At 43.4% G+C, this 20,080-nt stretch overlaps 1 protein-coding gene across 1 annotated transcript in view; it reads left to right on the forward strand.

Annotated features, from left to right (window-relative positions):
• Positions 1-19,765, forward strand: part of LOC139367533 (plexin domain containing 1) — a 102,636-nt gene extending 82,871 nt beyond the window's left edge. The window contains exons 7-13 of the mRNA XM_071105778.1: positions 16,439-16,538; positions 16,698-16,793; positions 16,925-17,006; positions 17,258-17,318; positions 17,432-17,558; positions 18,605-18,762; positions 19,137-19,765. Coding sequence (XP_070961879.1) covers positions 16,439-16,538; positions 16,698-16,793; positions 16,925-17,006; positions 17,258-17,318; positions 17,432-17,558; positions 18,605-18,762; positions 19,137-19,262 — 750 coding nt within the window. The 3' untranslated portion in view covers positions 19,263-19,765. The remainder of the gene's footprint in view (positions 1-16,438; positions 16,539-16,697; positions 16,794-16,924; positions 17,007-17,257; positions 17,319-17,431; positions 17,559-18,604; positions 18,763-19,136) is intronic.
• Positions 19,766-20,080: the final 315 nt, after the last annotated feature.

The raw sequence follows: 20,080 nt of genomic DNA on the forward strand, positions 1-20,080 counted from the left end.
TGAGGGGTAGCTCGGGACTGAGGGGTAGCTCAAGACTGAGGGGTAGCTCAAGACTGAGGGGTAGCTCAGGCAGGTTGACGGCTCTGGCAGATCCTGGCTGAATGGCGGCTCTGGTGGATCCTGGCTGACTGGCGGCTCTGGAAGATCCTGGCTGACTGGCGGCTCTGGAAGATCCTGGCTGACGGGAGACTCTGGCGGCTCATGACAGACGGGAGACTCTGGCGGCTCATGACAGACGGGAGACTCTGGCGGCTCATGACAGACGGGAGACTCTGGCGGCTCATGACAGACGGGAGACTGGCAGCTCTGGACAGACGGAAGACTCTAGCAGCTCAGGTGGCGCTGGGCAGACGGGCAGCTCAGGCAGCGCCGGACAGGTGGGAGACTCCGGCTGCGCTGGAGAGGAGGAAGGCTCTGGCAGTGCTGGACAGGCGAGGCGCACTGTAGGCCTGGTGCGTGGTGCCGGCACTGGTGGTACTGGGCCGAGGACACGCACCTCAGGGCGAGTGCAGGGAGCTGCCACCGGAGGGCTGATGCGTGGAGGTGGTACTGGATAGACCGGACCGTGCAGGCGCACTGGAGCTCTTGAGCACCGATCCTGCCCAACCTTACCTGGTTGAATGCTCCCGGTCGCCCGGCCAGTGTGGCAAGGTGGAATAGCCCGCACTGGGCTGTGCAGGCGAACCGGGGACACCATGCGTAAGGCTGGTGCCATGTACGCCGGCCCAAGGAGACGCACTGGAGACCAGATGCATAGAGCCGGCTTCATGACACCTGGCTCGATGCCCACTCTAGCCCGGCCGATATGAGGAGCTGGTATGTACCGCACCGGGCTATGCACCCGCACTGGGGACACCGTGCGCTCCACAGCATAACACGGTGCCTGCACAGTCTCTCTCGCCCCCCCAGTAAGCACAGGAAGTTGGCGACGTTCTCCTACCTGGCTTCGCCATACTCCCTGTGTGCCTCCCCCCCAAGAAATGTTTGGGGCTGACTCTCGGGCGTCCTTGCCAGCCGTGTTCCCTCGTATCGCCGGCTCCTCTCTCCGGCTGCCTCTGCTCTCCTAGCTGCCTCCACTTGTTCCCATGGAAGGCGATCCTTTCCCGCCAGAAATCTCCTCCCATGTGTAGCAACCCTAATTCGTCCAACACATCATCCCATGTCCATTCCTCTTTGCGCTGCTCCTGCTGCCGCTTCTCCTGCTGCACCTTGGGGCGGCTACACTCCCCTGGCTTAGCCCAGGGTCCTCTCCCGTCGAGGATTTCCTCCCATGTCCAAGAGTCCTGTGTCTTTGGCCGCTGTTGCTGCTGCCCGTTACCACGCCGCTTGGTCCTGTTGTGGTGGGTGATTCTGTAACGGTTTTCTTCCTGGGAAGGAGAGGAGGACGAAAATGCAGCGTGGTTATTTATAAACATCTTTAATGAAAGATGAAAACGAGAACACTATACAGACAGGAACAATCACCCACAAGATACCTAAATAATATGGCTGCCTAAATATGGTTCCCAATCAGAGACAACGATAAACACCTGCCTCTGATTGAGAACCACTCCAGGCAACGATAAACTTACCTAGAACACTCAACTGAACACAACCCCATAGACTACAAAACCCCTAGACAAAACAAGACACATAAATCACCCATGTCACACCCTGGCCTAACCAACATAGTAAAGAAAACACAGAATACTAAGACCAGGGCGTGACAGAGGGGAACTGTGTTGGGTCAGTCGGAGTCGAGGGCGTCTTGGCTGTTCAGCTGTGTTGTTTCACTTTCAGCAATTTGTAGCGTAGCTGCTTTTATTCTGGCGCCAGCCTCAGAATCTTTAGTAGCCACACCCACTTTTATTTTACACATAGTTTAATAAAGTATTTACATATTACCAACATACGGGTATCGGTGTAAACCCCCCTTCTAGTATACATAACATCCTTTTGGCTGAACATTATTGAAAACACACTAAACATGGTTTTAACAGGATTTATAGCACACAAAAAACGCAAACTATGCCACTACTGATTTAAAAAAATATATTATTATTGTTATAGGCTGTTTTCATAAATTAATATGATTAAAAAAAAAAAAATCAGGTATCGTTCCCTCTTCCATAGGCCTATGCCGAGGTCAAAATTACATTGGATTTCCATACATTTATTAAATCGGTAAAATTACGGAGAAAAATAATTGCAGAGGGGAAGAGCTGGATTCACTTCCTTTACTCCAAACACAAGTATGCTAGCTCCAATATCTTGGGATCTCTGTCATGGAGTGATATTCAAAGCTCAGGGTAGATATCCTCTCTGAATAACCTCTGTTGCCTTGAATGACCTGTTCAACAGCATTGGCCAACGAACCTCCAGCCAGTTATTTCCATATTGATGAGTTTGATTTTGTACCTTGCTGCTCTCTAACAACTGTGATTTGCTCAGCATTGGGCCATGATCAAGTAAAATCGTCTTCACTAGGAAAATGCGGAAAGGTTGAATCTAGATTTATTACAAGATATGCAAATAATGTAAGCATACAAACATGAAGTAATGGAGACGATGGGTACACAGTCCACGGTGTTGAGTCCAAGTATATCTGATCTGTATAGACATTGATGGAACATGGCTGATTAGGGCACTTGGATCAGAATGATGATTTCAGCATGGGTTACATCATGAAGCCGAGAGCCATTTGTGTCAAGAAAGCTAGGCCCTGTGTGCAAGGAAAATGACATCGAGGGCACGTCGTTCTTCAACAACACAGCATACAAAACAAACCAAATGGGTTACACACAGGGAAACAGGCTTGGTTATCAATTGTTTAAACAGTTCTGGTACTCTGCTTCAAAGGCACAAAAGGCATTCCTTCACAATATGCTTGCCTGTACTTATTGCATCTGCAATAGTCTTGAAAACCTGGTTATGCCGCCAACCCACTCCCAAAGGCTTTGGGTTTACATCTCAACATGTGCTTCAGCAATCGTCATCTGGAGCATAACAGGCATGCTAGAGACTCCAACTGAACAGGTTGGGTAGACTGCATTGAACCTCACTAACTTCCTGGATATGGGACTTGATGCACTGTGGCCCCACTTCCATGAGACTTCCTCCAGGCTCCTTGCTTCCTCATACCCACTCTTTGACATACTGTATCTTATCTCCCTCCACTGCTGCTCCTACTTTATCCTACACTAAAGGCCCTCTTTCCTTTGGCAGTCATATTTGGGTATAGATAGACCAGCTCTTCCCCAGAGTCACTGCTGCCACAAGACTACTGTGGAGCAGTCAGGTATTTATCCTCGCTCGGCCGCAAGTTTATTCACACACAGGGTTACTCCGTTACACACCGAACAACTTCACATGGATCCACAAGCAACCCTATCCAGGCTCCATGCAGGCTGTCATCCATGGCAATTAGCAATCTGGTCCCAGACATGAAAGCAAAGCTGCATTGTGCCACATTCAAGTTAATGTTGAGACTTACATTCCTGACTTTTCCTGCATGTCTTCTTTAGGGAATAGCTAAAGGACAGCCCTAGCAACATTTTACTTGATTTGTTTCTTTGATTTTAGCATTGTTTTAGTATATATATTATGATATACACTGTATTTACTTTTAAGTGTATATATTCCAGAATATCTATTTATTATTCTTATGGTATCTTTATGTTATAAACTCTATTAACATGATGACATGTTCGTGGAAAGATATTAGATAGCGAGGGAGTTTTAAGTAAACATTTTTAAATGTTTCTTTAGTAACACGATTGCAACGTTGTTTATAGACACGTTACACCTCTCAAATAAACATTCCAAAATGTTCTTTGGATATTCACAAAGTAGTCTGACATTCTGTACATTGGAGGAACTTTTCGGGAACATTGCATACCAAAGTGTCCTGACATTCATAACCTCCAAAGTACTTACTGAAAACGTAACTATATCCATATGTAGTCAGATGTACCCCCACTTGACATACAGACATTATGGAACATTGTCAATCTATAATTCTAACTGCAACTTTAGATGTAACTATGCATGGCTCTATACCAAACGCTCTGAATTGTTAAATCCCAACATTGACCTGACATTTATAAAATTGAAAGGACTAACTGGGAATGTTGTGAAGGTCACCAAAATCAACATATTGTTAAGTAATTTTAGAACTTGCCTAGACTTAAAAAAAAAAAAAATTAAATAAGAATTCTAATGTCCCCTTGTGCTCAGAAAGAAAATGTGACCTATAGGTCACAAAGGGACATACTGCACAATAAATATTTGAAAGTACTTTTCAGTAACACAACTGCAATGTTGTTTGTAGACACACCAGGGCTCTCAAAGGAACATTCCTAAATGTTCTTTGAATATCCCAAAAGTGATCTGACATTCACTGGACTCATTGGGAATGTTATGAAGAATATTGCCTAAGTGACGTGACAGTCAGTACATTTCAAGAACCTTCTGTGAACGTTACAAATACGTTACAAATACTGGGTTACTATGATATTAAACATCTTGAATTCAACCATTATTGGGCTCAAATTCTTATTGAGATTTGTGAACAACCACAATCCGTAAGGCGCAAATAGCTAAATGATATCCATATCGCCGTAGACTACACCACTGCTGTCATCCTTACCGCCAAGCCTTTATTCAAGTTACATAATCTTTGGATGCCGACAGCAGTCGCACTATTGGAAGACATAGCTTGGACTGTAGCCTACAAAAGCCTATTCCTGTTTTTTTTCCGCGATCCATCAAATACATTTGTCATCATAAAATCAAATCAAATTTCATTGGTCGCATACGCATGTTTAGCATGATGTTGTTGCGTGTGTAGCAAAATGCTTGGGTTTTTAGCTCCAACAGTGCAGTATTATCTAACCATTAGTATCGAACAATTTCACAACAATACACACATCTAAAAGGAATCGATTTAAGATTTAAGAACATATAAATATTTGGACGAGCAATGTCGGCGCGGCATAGACTAAAATACAGTAGAATAGAATAGAATACAGTATATACATATGAGATGAGTAATGCAACATGTGTAAACATTATTAAAGTGACTAGTGTTCCATTATTAAAGTGTCCAGTGATTTCAAGTCTATGTGCAGTACAGTACATATATAGGGCAGCAGCCTCTACGATGCTAGAGATGGCTATTTAACAGTCTGATGGCTTTGAGATAAATGTTGTTTTTCAGGCTCTCGGTCCCAGCTTTGATGCACCTGTACTGGCCTCACCTTCGGAATGATAGCGGGGTGAACAGGCAGTGGCACAGGTGGTTGTTGTCCTTGATGTTCTTCTTGGCCTCCTTGGCCTTCTTCTTGGCCTTCTTGGCCTTCTTCTTGGCCTTCTTCTTGGTGACATCAGGTGCTGTAGATGTCCTGGAGTGCAGGTAGTTTGCCCCTTGTAATGCGATAGTGGTCTCTGAGTTGTGGTCAGACTCGCTCAGGTGGAACAAACGTAAACTTGCACCTTTTCTTCAATGCGGATTTGAATATCATTGAGAAAACAAAGTGGCAAAGTGTTTTAACTCACAAACATTCTTTCTGAATTTAAAAGTAATCCTCAAAGTAATAATCTAGTTTTTCAAAAGTATATGAAATCTGATCACAATATTTTTACTGGTAACATAACGGATTACAGTTAGCATTTTTTGTAATCTGTTACTCCCCAACCCTGTTTATATAGCAATACCATAATTCTAAATTAATTGTACCCATAGTACAGAATAATGAGTTAAACGGTGGACAGCTCCAGATCTGAATGGCAGGAGTGTACATAAGCTTTTGTTACAGCCCAGCTCATACATTATTACAAATCATATAGCCTATCGCTGTGATTTGTTATTTGATTATTTAAGTCAGGTGTCAGAGCTGAGCTCAGACCAGGTTTGCAAAATTCCGTGAACATTCAATAAATTCCCTGGTTTTCTAGAAATCCTGGTTGGAGGATTGCAGATTTCCTGCTCATACCCTTCTGATTCCGTGAATCCTAAACCGGGATTTCAGGAAAACCGGGGAATTTCTTTAAGGTTCTCAGAATTTTGCAAACCTGGTCTGAGCTCAGCTCTGACACCTGACTTAAATAATCAATTGGTTCTGGAATAAAGAAAGTGCAAATAAGGTTTGCAATTTGGCATCAATAACATGACAGTAATTCTACCTCAAAAACAAACATGTGAATACCAATTAATTTAAAACCCACCATAGCATGTAGGACTAAATAAGATTACATACCTTTGCCGTCAAGATATACCAACGATCTGCTGTCCAGAGGGAAACAGCAAACAGATCAATGTCTTCCCACAGTAAAGTAAGCACACTGTTGATTCAACAGAGGATGCTAATCAATCCATCTCTGAAACCTCTCAAAAATACACAACAAATTAATACAGCTAAGCTACATGTCAAGTAGTAATTGAAAAGGGCTACCCACCCCTCACCCACAGACGTAAACATTATCAAGAATGCTTAGTTTCACCCACTAAGATAGCTAGCTAGTCAACTAGAAATCTAGACCGCTGGTTTATAAAACCTAAAGAAAGTTAAACTAGTTTTTATTAATTTCGCATGCATTTTAAATTGTTAGACAATTTATTATATTCAGGCTATTCTATTCAGGCTTATGTTGCTAACTAGCTAACCATGAGCTAGCTCAGGGGTGGGCAATTCCAGTCCTCGAGGGCCTGATTGGAGTCACAGTTTTGCCCCAGCCCCAGCTAACACACCTGATACCATTAATCACCTAATCCCCTATGAAAAAATGAATGGTGGAAAAAACTATTAGAACCATTTCCATGTTTGACCGCTAGGTTTTATGGGTATTATGACTCATACTATGGTACACTATAGGCTCGTGCTCTTAGTAGTGATGTGCCTCTAGGCCTTCGAGAAGAAATTCAATTGAAGAAATGTAAATGGGAAAAATGTTCCCACGCAATGCAAGTCAAAATGTGATCAAATCAACAACAAAAAATGTCACTTGCGCCGAATACAACAGGTGTGTAGACCTTACAGTGAAATGCTTACTTACAAGCCCTTAACCAACAATGCAGTTTTTAGAAAATCCATTAAAAAAGTAAGAGATAAGAATAACAAATTATTAAAGAGCAGCAGTAAAATAACAATAGAGGGACTATATACAGGGTGTAACGGTACAGAGTCAATGTGCAGGGGCACCGGTGTCGAGGTAATTGAGGTAATATGTACATGTAGGTATTAGAGTTATTAAAGTGACTATGCATAGACAATAACACAGAGTAGCAGCAGCGTAATAGGGGGGGGGGGGGGGGGGGGGGGGGGCAATGCAAATAGTCTGGGCAGCCATTTGATTAGATGTTCAAGAGTCTTATGGCTTGGGGGTAGAAGCCTCTTGGACCTGGGCTTGACGCTCTGGTTCCGCTTGCCCTGTGGTAGCAGAGAGAACAGTGTATGACTAGGGTGGCTGGAGTCTTTGAAATTTTTAGGGCCTTCCTCTGACACCGCCTGGTATAGTGGTCCTGGATGTCAGGAAGCTTGGCCCTGGTGATGTACTGGGCCGTACGCACTACCCTCTGCAGTGCCTTGTGGTCGGAGGCTGAGCAGTTGCCATACCAGGCAGTGATGCAACCCGTCAGGATGCTCTCGATGGTGCAGCTGTAAAACCTTTTGAGGATCTGAGGACCCATGCCAAATCTTTTCAGTCTCCAGAGGGGTAATAGGTTTTGTCATGCCCTTTTCATGACTGTCTTGGTGTGCTTGGACCATGTTAGTTTGTTGGTGATTGACGCCAAGAACCCGCTCCACTACAGCCCTGTCAATGAGAATGGGGGTGTGCTTGTTTCTCCTTTTCCTGTAGTCCACAATCATCTCCTTTGTCTTGATCACGTTGAAGGAGAGGGTGTTGTCCTTACACCGCATGCTCAGGTCTCTGACCTCCTCCCTATAAGCTGTCTCATGATTGGTTGATTCCATTGCCACTCCACAATTCTGCTCTAATGCAATTAAATGGCAGAGGGCTTCTGTCTAGTTTCTGAAGGCCTAGCCAATTGCTCATCTAGATAGCTAGATTTATCTTCCAAGAGACCACCAAAACAAATACCATTGAAGGGCCTCCCGAGTGGCGCAGTGGTCTAAGGCACTGCATCGCAGTGCTGAGACATCACTACAGACTGGGGTTCGATCTCAGGCGGTGTCACAACTGGCCGTGACCGGGAGTCCCATAGGGCACACAGACGGGTTAGGGAGGATTTGGCCGGGGGGCTTTCCTTTCCTGCGACTCCTTGTGGTGGGCCGGGCGCCTGCTTACTTCAGTCGTCAGTTGAATGGTGTTTCCTCCAACACATTGGTGTTGCTCGTTTCTGGGTTAAGCAAGCAGGTGTTAAGAAGCAGCATGGCTTGTTGGGTCATGTTTTCGGAAAACGCATGACTCAACCTTCACCTCTCCCGAGCCAGTTGGGGAGTTGCAGCTATGAGACAAGATCGTAACTACCAATTGGATATCACGAGAAAAAGGGGGTAAAATTACTTTATCAATCCTTGGGCCTTCTCTGAGGGCCGTTATAATTCTCCACCATAGTTCCTCACTATAGACCACTACAGACACAATGCTGGCTAAACGCAACAGTCTCTTGCACTTGAATGAATTGAGGAAAAATTGTACTTACCATGACTGTGATATGTGGTTGTCTCACCTAGCTACCTTAAGATGAAGTTGCTGCATATCACTGGTAGAAACGGGCCAGCTAATTTTCCTGGTTGTAAGCCAACCACAATATCCAGAATTCATAGTGATTTCAGGACATAGTACTGCCCTGAGGAGGTGTATCCAATTGTTGTGAGAAAAATCTAAATGTCTGTGTTTGTAGCCAGCACTTTCAACAAGAGGATTTCAAAACGGAACTGAAGTCTCAACCGATGGGGTTGCATATGTCGTTGAAAAGTGATGCTATTCCATCGACTTTCCCCATCACTTCAAAGAGGAAGGCCTCCGGTCAGCCAACATCAGCACAGAAGAAAATAAGTCAAGCTGAGGTAACGTAGCTAATGTTTACCTAGCTAACTAGCTAGCTAACTACGTTTGTTTACCTAAACCAAAAAATAGCTAGCTAGCATTCAAAATACACTGGCTTGACTATCTGATGGTGTGATTTGTAGCTTTGCAAGCTAACCTTAGCTTTGTTAGCTTACGTTAGCTAGCCAGCTAACTAACTTCCACAGAGGCGAATATGACTAACGTTATGGGTTCCATTTAAAGTCTGATCCCATCAACATCTGCAGCGGCATCAACATTAAGCTCAGCACCAGCAATTAGTGTAAATCACCTTCTAAAATCTTACTAAAATCTATTAAATCTTTCCATGGCTCCATGATGAGCAAATCAATATACTGTTGAGGGTGGGTATTGTGTGTGAAGGTTAATATGCATCATCTATTGAATTTGTATTGATGAGGATAAAGTAGTAAAATGTTGGCTAATCACTGACTACTGTGTGTCCTACAGACTAATCCTGCTGCTGCTGCTGATGATGATGATGATGGTCTTGACCCTAGCTTTAGTTGTGCAGAGCTTGTAGACCCATTGGATGAAAGCTTTCAGCCTGGAATAAGGTCAAGCTCAAGGTCATCTGACTTCGAAACAAGCCAGGACAGCCAAAGGTATTTAAATCACCAATACACTAAACTGTTTACAGTGCTCCTCAAACTTTTCACACCCTTGCAGTCAGTTCATTGGGGAGAGGGGCTATTAGTATACTTTTCAAGCCTATTCACTCTATCGTTGGCAGTTCTTGTCTACTCAACAGCACAACTGTAGGTGCTCATACACAACAATACACAACAAGACTGTGTACAAGTCAAGCCAACTCAAACTTTTCTGACTTTGCTGACATCCCATTTCCCATCCCCGGGTATGTGTAACAAAATGTGTAACAAAACACCCAATCCCCCCCCCCCGTCTACTGTTCCCATTTTTGTTTACAAATGAACCTAGTTTATTGTATGGTTACACATCCTCATGATTAGTCTTCATGTCTTTCCAGGAGACTGACAGTACATTTATATCTTCTGCGAGAGGTCGAAGCCGTGGGTGGTGAAAAACATCGCCTAAGCCTGCTAAACCAGCTGCCATTACCCAACACAAAAAGAGGTTCACCAGCTGAAGAACATTCTGGAACCTGCCTGAAACATTCAACCAACACATATCCACATTCAGTGAAACTGATGTTGTAGTATAATATAGAATGCCTTGTATGTTCACAACTTCATTGTGGTATAGATATTACTAGTTGTTGTACATATGTACTTTTTTTATAAGTGTACTGACAAGTGACCAAATGATTCGAGCTACAGATATTTTTTGGCAGAGGTAGAGATGTTGTTTTGCTTTTACAACTTTCTCCCTGTCCTTTATAATGTATAATGTATAATTTATAATGTATAGTGCCTTGCAAAAGTATTCATACCCCTTGGATTTCTTCACATTTTGTGTTACAAAGTAGGATAAAAATTGATTTAATTGTATTTTTTTTGTCAACAATTTACAGATAATACTATGTAATGTCAGTGGAAGAGTATCTTTAAAAAAAAAAATTAATAGAAATTAAATAACTAAAATATAGTTGTTGCATAAGATTCAGCTCCTTGAGTCAATACATGTTAGAAACTCCTTTGGAGGTGTTTTCAGTTGTGGATCTTCTTGGTTAAGTCTCTAAGAACTTTACACACCTGGATTGTGTAATATTAGCTCATTATTATTTTCATTCTTCAAGCTCTGTCAAGATGTTGGGGATCATGGCTGGACAGCCATTTTCAAGTCTTATATTGTCAAGCAGATCTGTAACTTGGTCACTCAGGAACATTCCCTGTCTTCTTCGTAAGCAATTCGTGTAGATTTGTCCTTGTATTGAAAAATATTGTCAAGATGAAAGGTGAATTCTTCTACCAGTGCTCTCCGCAGCCGACGTAAGACCTTTAAACAGGTTAACATTCACAAAGCCACAGGGCCAGACGGATTACCAGGATGCGTACTCAGAGCATGCACTGACCAGCAGGCAAGTGGCTTTTCAAGCTCTTCCTGACCCCGTCTGTAATACCTACATGTTTCAAGCAGACCACCATAGTCCCTGGGCCCAAGAACGCCATGGTAACCTGTCTAAATGACTATCTCCCCATAGCACTCACACCTGTAGCCATGAAATGCTTTGAAAGGCTGGTCATGGCTTACGTTAACACCATAATCCCAGACACCCATGACCCATTACAATTCGTATACCTCCCCAAAAGATCCACAGATGCCACAATCTCTATTGCACTCCACACTGCCCTTTCTCAACTGCGCAAGGGGAACACCTATCTGAGAATGCTGTTCATTGACTATAGTTCAGAATTCAACACCATAGTGCCAGCTTGTCACCAAACTAAGGACCCTGGGACTGAACAACTCCCTCTGCAACTGTTTCCTGTACTTTTAGTAGGCCGCCATTGTAAGTAAGAATGTGTTCTTAACTGACTTGCCTAGTTAAATAAAGGTTAAATAAAAATAAAACTTCCTGACCGGCCATCCCCAAGTGGTGAGGGTAGGCAACAACACATCCGTCACACTGACCCTCAACACAGGGGCTCCTCAGGGGTGCGTACTTGGGCCCCTCAGGGGTGCGTACTTAGTCCCCTGCTGTACTCCCTGTTCCCCCATGACTGCGTGGCCGTGCACGACTCCAACGGCATCATGAAGTTCACCGACGACACGACGGTGGTTGGCCTGATGACCGACAAAGATGAGAGGTCAGAGACCTGCCAGTGTGGTGTCAGGACAACAACCTCTCCCTCAATGTCAGCAAGACAAAGAAGCTGATCGTGGACTACAGGAAACAGAGGGCCGAGCACGCCCCGATCCACATCGATCGGGCTCTAGTGGAGCTGGTCGACAGCTTCAAGTTCCTCTGTGTCCACATCACTAAGGATCTATCATGGTTCCCACACACCAACACAGTCATGAAGAGGGCACGACAATGCCTCGTCCTCCTCAGGAGGCTGAAAATATTTGGCATGGGCTCTCAGATCCTCAAAAAGTTATACAGATGCACCATTGAAAGCATCTGGCTGCATCACTGGCTGCATCACCGCTTGGTATAGCAACTGCTTGGCATCCAACTGCAAGGTGTAACAGAGGGTAGGAGGGCCATCCAGGAACTCTGTACTAGGTGGTGTCAGATGAAGGCCCTAAAAAATTGTCAAAGACTCCAGCCACCCAAGTCATAGAGGGTTACCGCAGGCAAGTGGTACCGATGCACCAAGTCTGGAACCAACAGGACCCTTAACAGCTTCTATCCCCAAGCCAGTTAGTTACATAGTTAACCAAATAGTTACCCGTACAATCTGCATTGACCGTTTATTATCTGTCAATTTTTGACACAATCTGCTGCTACTGTTTATTATCTGTCACTTTATCCCTAGTTACAGTGAGCGCCAAAAGTATTCGAACAGTGACACGTTTTGTTTCCGCTCTGTACTCCAGCACTTTGATACAATGACCGAGGTTAAAGGGCAGACGGTTAGATTTATTTTGTCTGTATTTTCATTCATATCGAATGAATCCTTTAGAAATTACAGCACTTTCTGTACATAGTGTCTCCATTTTAGGGGACCAAAAGTATTGGGAGGAATTAATTTATATGTGTAGTAAAGTAGTCAAAGTTTGGTATTTGGTCTCATATTCATAGCACGCAGTGATTACATCAAGCTTGTGACTCTACAAACTTGTTGGATCCATTTGCTGTATGTTTTGGTTGGGTTTCACATGATTTTGTTCCCAAAAGAAATGGTAAATAATGTATTGTATCATTTTAGAAGTGTATAATTTCAAATCCAAAGTACTGGAGTGCAGAGGGAAAAAAAACGTGTCACTGTCTCAATACCTTTTGGAGCTCGCTGATGTACATATCTACCTCATTTACCTCGTACCCCTGCACTCCGACTCAGGGCGTGTACCTCGTAAATATATATCCAAGTTATCGTTCCTCGTGTATTTATTATTACTTTTATTATTATTGTTTAACTTTTCTATTATTGATCTATTTTCTTTCTCTCTGCATTGTTGGGAAGGGCCCGTAAGTAAGTATTTCACTGTTAGTCGACACCTGTTGTTTATGAAGCACGTGACAAATACGATTTTATTTTGTTTGTGCATTATTATTTTATTTGACTGAAGCATCTTTTCCACTAGGATTCTGCTTTTGCATAGCTCCATCCTGTTGGTTTTTATCCTGAAAAAACACCCCAGTATTTGCCAATGTCAAGCATACCTATACCATGATGCAGCCAACACCATGCTTGAAAATATGTAGGCAGTTACTCCGTGATGTAGAGTGTTGGGATTTGCCTCAAACATAAGGCTTTGCATTTTTTTTTTTTTTTGCAGTATTACTTTACTGTCTTGTTGCAAACACCAGGGGTATTCAACTTTTACCCTAAGAGGTCCAGAGACGGTTTCTGTTCTACCAGCTGGTTTCTGTTCTACCAGATAACTAATTGCACACACCTGGTGTTCCTGGTTTAAATCAGTCCCTGATTAGAGGGGGAAATGTAATGAAAAAAAGCAGGTCCAGAGTTGAGTTTGAGGGGCATCCACGCCGCATGTTTTAGAATATTTGTATTCTTATTTTTACTCTGTCATTTAAGTCATTATCATGGAGTCACTACAATGTTGTTGATCTATCCTCTCATCACAGCCATCGAACTCTGTAAAGGTTTTCAAATCAACATTGGCCTCATGGTAACATTCCTGAGCAGTTTCATTCCTGTCCTGCAGCTCAGATCAGAAGGACGACTGTATCTTTGATGTGTCTGGGTGGATTAATACATAATCCACAGCATAAGTATTTGATACACTGCCGATTTTGCAGGTTTTGCTACTTACAAAGCATGTAGAGGTCTGTAATTGGTGTCATAGGTACACTTCAACTGTGAGAGACAGAATCTAAAAGACCTGTTAGTTTTTCTTTAAGAAGCCCTCCTGTTCTCCACTCATTACCTGTATTAACTGCACCTGTTTGAACTCGTTACCTGTATAAAAGACACCTGTCCACATACTCAATCAAACAGACTCCAACCTCTCCTCAATGGCCAAGACCAGAGAGCTGTGTAAGGACATCAGGGATAAAATTGTAGACCTGCACAAGGCTGGGATGGGCTACAGGACAATAGGCAAGCAGCTTGGTGAGAAGGCAACAACTGTTGGCGCAATTATTAGAAAATGGAAGAAGTTCAAGATGACGGTCAATCAACCTCAGTCTGGGGCTCCATGCAAGATCTCACCTCGTGGGGCATCAATGATCATGAGGAAGGTCAGGGATCAGCCCAGAACTACATGGCCGGACCTGGTCAATGACCTGAAGAGAGCTGGGACCACAGTCTCAAAGAAAACCATTAGTAACACACTACACCGTCATGGATTAAAATCCTGCAGCGCACGCAAGGTCCCCCTGCTCAAGCCAGCGCATGTCCAGGCCCGTCTGAAGTTTGCCAATGATCATCTGGATGATCCAGAGGAGGAATGGGAGAAGGTCATGTGGTCTGATGAGACAAAAATAGAGCTTTTTGGTCTAAACTCCATTCGCCGTGTTTGGAGGAAGAAGAAGGATGAGTACAACCCCAAGAACACCATCCCAACAGTGATGCATGGAGGTGGAAACATCATTCTTTGGGGATGCTTTTCTGCAAAGGGGACAGAACGACTGCGCCGTATTGAGGGGAGGATGGATGGGGCCATGTATCGCAAGATCTTGGCCAACAACCTCCTTCCCTCAGTAAGAGCATTGAAGATGGGTCTTCCAGCATGACAACGACCCGAAACACACAGCCAGGGCAACTAAGGAGTGGCTCCGTAAGAAGCATCTCAAGGTCCTGGAGTGGCCTAGCCAGTCTCCAGACCTGAACCCAATAGAAAATCTTTGGAGGGAGCTGAAAGTCCGTATTGCCCAGTGACGGCCCCGAAACTTGAAGGATCTGGAGAAGGTCTGTATGGAGGAGTGGGCCAAAATCCCTGCTGCAGTGTGTGCAAACCTGGTCAAAAACTACAGGAAACGTATGATCTCTGTAATTGCAAACAAAGGTTTCTGTACCAAATATTAAGTTCTGCTTTTCTGATGTATCAAATACTTATGTCATACAATAAAATGCAAATTAATTAAAAAAATCATACAATGTGATGTGTTTTGTTTTAGATTCCATCTCTCACAGTTGAAGTGTAGGAAAACCTGCAAAATCGTCAGTGTATCAAATACTTGTTCTCCCCACTGTATGCTTAAAGGTATATTCAATGTCTGATTTGTTATTGTTACCCGTCTACCAATCACTTATTTGAGGCTTCCGAAAAGTTCCCTGGTCTTTGTAGTTGAATCTGAGCTTTAAATGCAATACGTGACTGAGGGACCTTACAGATGTTGTATGTATGGGGGACAGAAGAAGGGTTAGTCATTCAAAAATCATGTCAACCCCTATTATCTAACTTATTATGCGATTCGTTAAGAAACATTTTACTGAATACTTATGCAATGACAAAACATCTTTAACTTTGACATTACAGAGTATTTTAAGTAGATTGTTGACAAAAAAAGACAATTACATCAATTTAAATCCAACGTTGTAACACAATAAAATGTGACGAAATCCAAGGGGTCTGAATACTTTTGTAAGGTACTGTATACTGTATATATGCTACAAGACAGGTCGCGGGAGAATGCTCATGAATGGATTTCGGAATTTTGGAATATTGATGAGTGGCAGTCGGGACGTTGAGTGCGCATCGTCTCAATGTTCATTTTGGCCAAAACACTTGCAGACTCGAGAGAACACATTAGCTAGTGGCCACTCAAAGAAGGGCTTAATAGCTAAGTGTTCGGTTTGAGATTCAGCCATGCTTTCAACGGTGCTATCCAACACCTGACACCAATGCAGGGGTACTCACTGGGACTCAAACCCTGGTCTCTGTGACTGTTATACAATGTTTTTGTGAGGTCGCTTGGCGTGAACACTAGGTGTTGTACTGAGGTTGTTTAGTATTTTGTACAATGGGTTCAACTTTATTTTGTATTTTGTTTTCTCGCTTGCTCACCTCACTTAAAAAAAATATGAAGTCTGTTAAACCGTTAATAAAATGTGTATGGCCTTGTTTAAGTTATCCTCTTATCCAAACACTGAAAGAGATGGGCACAGTGTGGCAGAAAAGCTAGCTGCAGCCATAGATAGCTGGCCTCATTTTATAGATATAAAATAATACTCACTCGGAGATGTGGAACACTCACAGCAACAGGTTAGGATTTTCGAACATGTTATTGATCACTGTAGGCGCACCCTAGCTCAAAATGGGAATATCTCAACCAGTCTCTCAAAGTCAACTTGTGTGTAAAAACGCAAAAGCCAACTCTCCAGTCTTTGATTCCCTCCTTCTCCTACTCCTTTAGGTTCCTTTGCCAGTAGAGAAGATCAACTCCACTGAACACCCAGTGAAGGTGGGCCTGTCTGACGCATTCATGGCCCTCCTCCCCTCTCCACAGTCCTCAGGTCAGTCACAACAAGACTACACTCACACCTGCCATCCAATATCTTTCCCTCCCTACTGTACCCAGACCAGTTTTAGATGTACCGTCATATTATTTGTGTGTGTGAATGTCACAAGGTCAAGAATACTGGCCCGACTTCTACTTGATTTCCTCTCTATAGATGCAAGACGGCGGACCATCTATGAGTACCATAGAGTAGAGATTGACACCACTAAGATCAACAATCACTCTGCCTTTGAATTCACACCATTGCCCAGTAAGTATGCATTGTGCTCACAGACCCCTACTCAGCCAAACTTGTGACATCATGATGGCAGTTTCACGCTTTCCCCCCACTGAATACAAGCCTGTAAAAGTTGTAGTGGATCATTTGACTTATTTTTCCAGCATGTCTCCAACACACCACTTGTGAACTCTGTCTCATATCCAACCTGACAAATGGCTGTGGTTGGTGCAACACACTGCAAAGGTGAGGTGTGTGTGTGTGTGTGTGTGTGTGTGTGTGTGTGTGTGTGTGTGTGTGTGTGTGTGTGTGTGTGTGTGTGTGTGTGCGCGCGCGAGTTTGCATAATCTTGCATGTGTATGGATACATGTGAGTGTTAGACTTAATGTCATGTAAGAAGGACTAACATGAGACGTAAAAATTGTTTATTCGTGTAGTATTTGTGAATTATACTGCATAATTGTCCTCTCTCACGGTCCTCTCCACTTGTATTTCAGATGCTCCGATGGAATTGATCGTCACAGACAGGAGTGGCTCGACTACAACTGTCCTGAAGAGGTGAGATGGTATTAGATCGTTGGGCCGAAAAATCAGAAATTACATCGACAAATTACATCGAACAACCGTTACTCCCCCTCTCCCGGCAATATTATTTTGTAACTTTCTTTCAGGCAAAAGAGGGCACTTGTGAGGACTACACTCAGGGTGGCCCTGAGGGTTCCATGGGGTCCTTCAACCACTCAGCCCCAGAGCCCACGCCCTCCCCCGCAGTGCTCTCAGATATCCCCGTCACCGAGGGTGAGTTGGGGGCCGGAAGAACCACCCGTCTGCTGGGTCTGAGTTATAGTGGTGCCCAGGGTTGCTGGCCATTCACATACCAAATCAGCACACCCCGATTAGCTTATTAAAGATAGTATGGTCCAACCCAAATAAATGGTCCAGTCCAATGTCGACATAGGAAATCAATGTTGCCAGGTTCGAGACATTTAACAATTTCCAGATTTAAAAGTTTTTCTCCCTATGTTTTTAAAGACACCATAGTATAATTATAAGGAGACATTTCAAGTTTTGCTATGTAGCTGCAACCCAAATCCAACCTCGAAAGATTGATAAATATAGTGAGATGCCAATCCATGCTTTCTGCGCTTGCATTCTGTTGTCTAGGTTCTGTCTGTCAGTCTGTCTCTTTGTTTCTCTATGTCCGTCTGTCTCTTCCCATCTCATGTGTCTGTACAACAATACTCTCTTTTTGTCCACAGATGACACCAAACTTTTCATTCGCTACAATGGTGGTGGTGAGTTGGCTTGTAGTTGGTTGGCTACGTGGGTGTTTTGCATAGGTCAGTGAGGCTGCCTGGTTGTGAGTAATGTTATCCTTACCCGGAAGCACTGACCATAGACTAGACTGAATCACTGAGAGGATGAACTGAGTAAAAAAGTGTAGAAAAAAAAGATCCTGATGCAACTATGAATAAAACATACAGACAGTGTGCTACCTCCTGAAAGACAATATCCTGGCACTTCCAAGCCCTTATTATCACCAAAATTCCAGGCAAACTGGAATGCTGCTGGAGTTCATAGTGTTGTACTGTAAGTCTTTTGTTTTTCTGTCTTTGTGATGTGTTTCTGTCCTATAACTGTCGCTAATGTGCAAGTGAAGCTGGCTAACTGTTTGTCTGTACTGTATGTATCCTGTCGTGGGCACCTTGCCTTCTCCATTAGCCATTTTATCAAGCTTAGCAGGGTAGACTAGTGCTAATTTCATTTGACATTAGCAATTCTTATTCACAGTCATTCCAATGATTTAGAATCATTGGCATTACCTCACTTTCCTTTTCTCTCAGACTTGCAAACGGGTCCTCCGCACCAGGAACGGACAGAGCACACTGCGATTATTGCAGGTGTGGTGGCAGCCCTCATTCTGCTGGTAGCCTTGACCCTTTTGGCTGTCTACTATATCAACACACACCCCACTGTTGCTCCTCCATTCTACCTCATGCAGGTGAGACTGAGAGCAGGCCCTTACAGAATTAGATAAATTCCACTTGAATGCTCTGTTATTATATATAAATGTCTAGAGCAGGGATGCATGACTCAATTTAAGCTATGATCAACTGCATGAAAAGATTCATTAAATGCCACAAAGAAATGATAGGTAGCAGGATTTCGGCCCTTGAGGGCCAGATGTGCTGGGTGGTGTTCAGTACGGCACACTGGGGCCGGAAACAAAAATCTGCTGTTTTTATTGGACACGTTCAGGTAGAACCTCCCCGTTTCAAAATGGTTGTTCCCTACTGAACACAACCTTGGTCTAGGGCTGTACTGTACTCATGGACTTGACTAATCCTGGTTGGGTCAAATGTCTGTCGTTCACAGCGACACACCAATAACTACTGGCCATCTATGAAGTTCCACAACCAGAGCTGTCACTCCACCTATGCTGAGGTGGAGCTTGGGGGTCACGATAAGGAGGGCTTCATTGAGGCCGAACAGTGCTGCTAACTAGGCTGGACTTCCGGGGCAACGTTGGACAAGAGAGTGAGCGCCATTTTGGGGATTAAAAAAGGAACTAGAGGGGACAGAAATGCAAAATGTCCCTTATTCGTACTATGGTGGACAATGTGTAACTGCTTGTAGAGAACAGTACTTTGTCTGTTTTGTCTGTGTCTCTCGCTCTTCGCCTGTCCAACATGCAGCAGCTGTCTATGGCCCTGTTCGAATACTCTAATAATACATTCTTCCTCCTTCCCTTCCTTGAGGTAAGCACAAATCTAACATTATTTGATAGGTGAGCAAGAAGTCCACTACATTGATTTCACCAATCATATCATATCAGATCAGCGATAACTTCAAGGAAGGAGGGCCTACAGTGCCTTCGGAAAGTATTCAGACACTTTGGCTTTTTCCACATTTTGTTACGTTACAGCCTGACTCTAAAAATTGATTTAATTGTTTTTTCCCTCATCAATCTACACAAAGCATAAACATAAAAAAAATAAAAAAAATCTAATTTATCAAAAATAATAAACTGAAAAATCACATTGACATAAGTATTCAGACCCTTTACTCAGTACTTGGTTGAGGCACCTTTGGCAGCGATTACAGCCGTGAGTCTTCTTGGGTGTTATTCTACCATCCTGGCACACCTACACTACCGGTCAAAAATAATAGTGAAGACATCAAAACTATGAAATAGCACATATGGAATCATGAAGTACATGTGGAATTTTTTCCTTCTTAATGTGTTTGAGACAATCAGTTGTGCTGTGACAAGGTAGGGGGGGGGTATACAGAAGATGGCCCTATTTGATAAAAGACCA

This window comes from Oncorhynchus clarkii, chromosome 16, assembly GCF_045791955.1.
Source record: "Oncorhynchus clarkii lewisi isolate Uvic-CL-2024 chromosome 16, UVic_Ocla_1.0, whole genome shotgun sequence".
Taxonomy (NCBI): domain Eukaryota; kingdom Metazoa; phylum Chordata; class Actinopteri; order Salmoniformes; family Salmonidae; genus Oncorhynchus; species Oncorhynchus clarkii.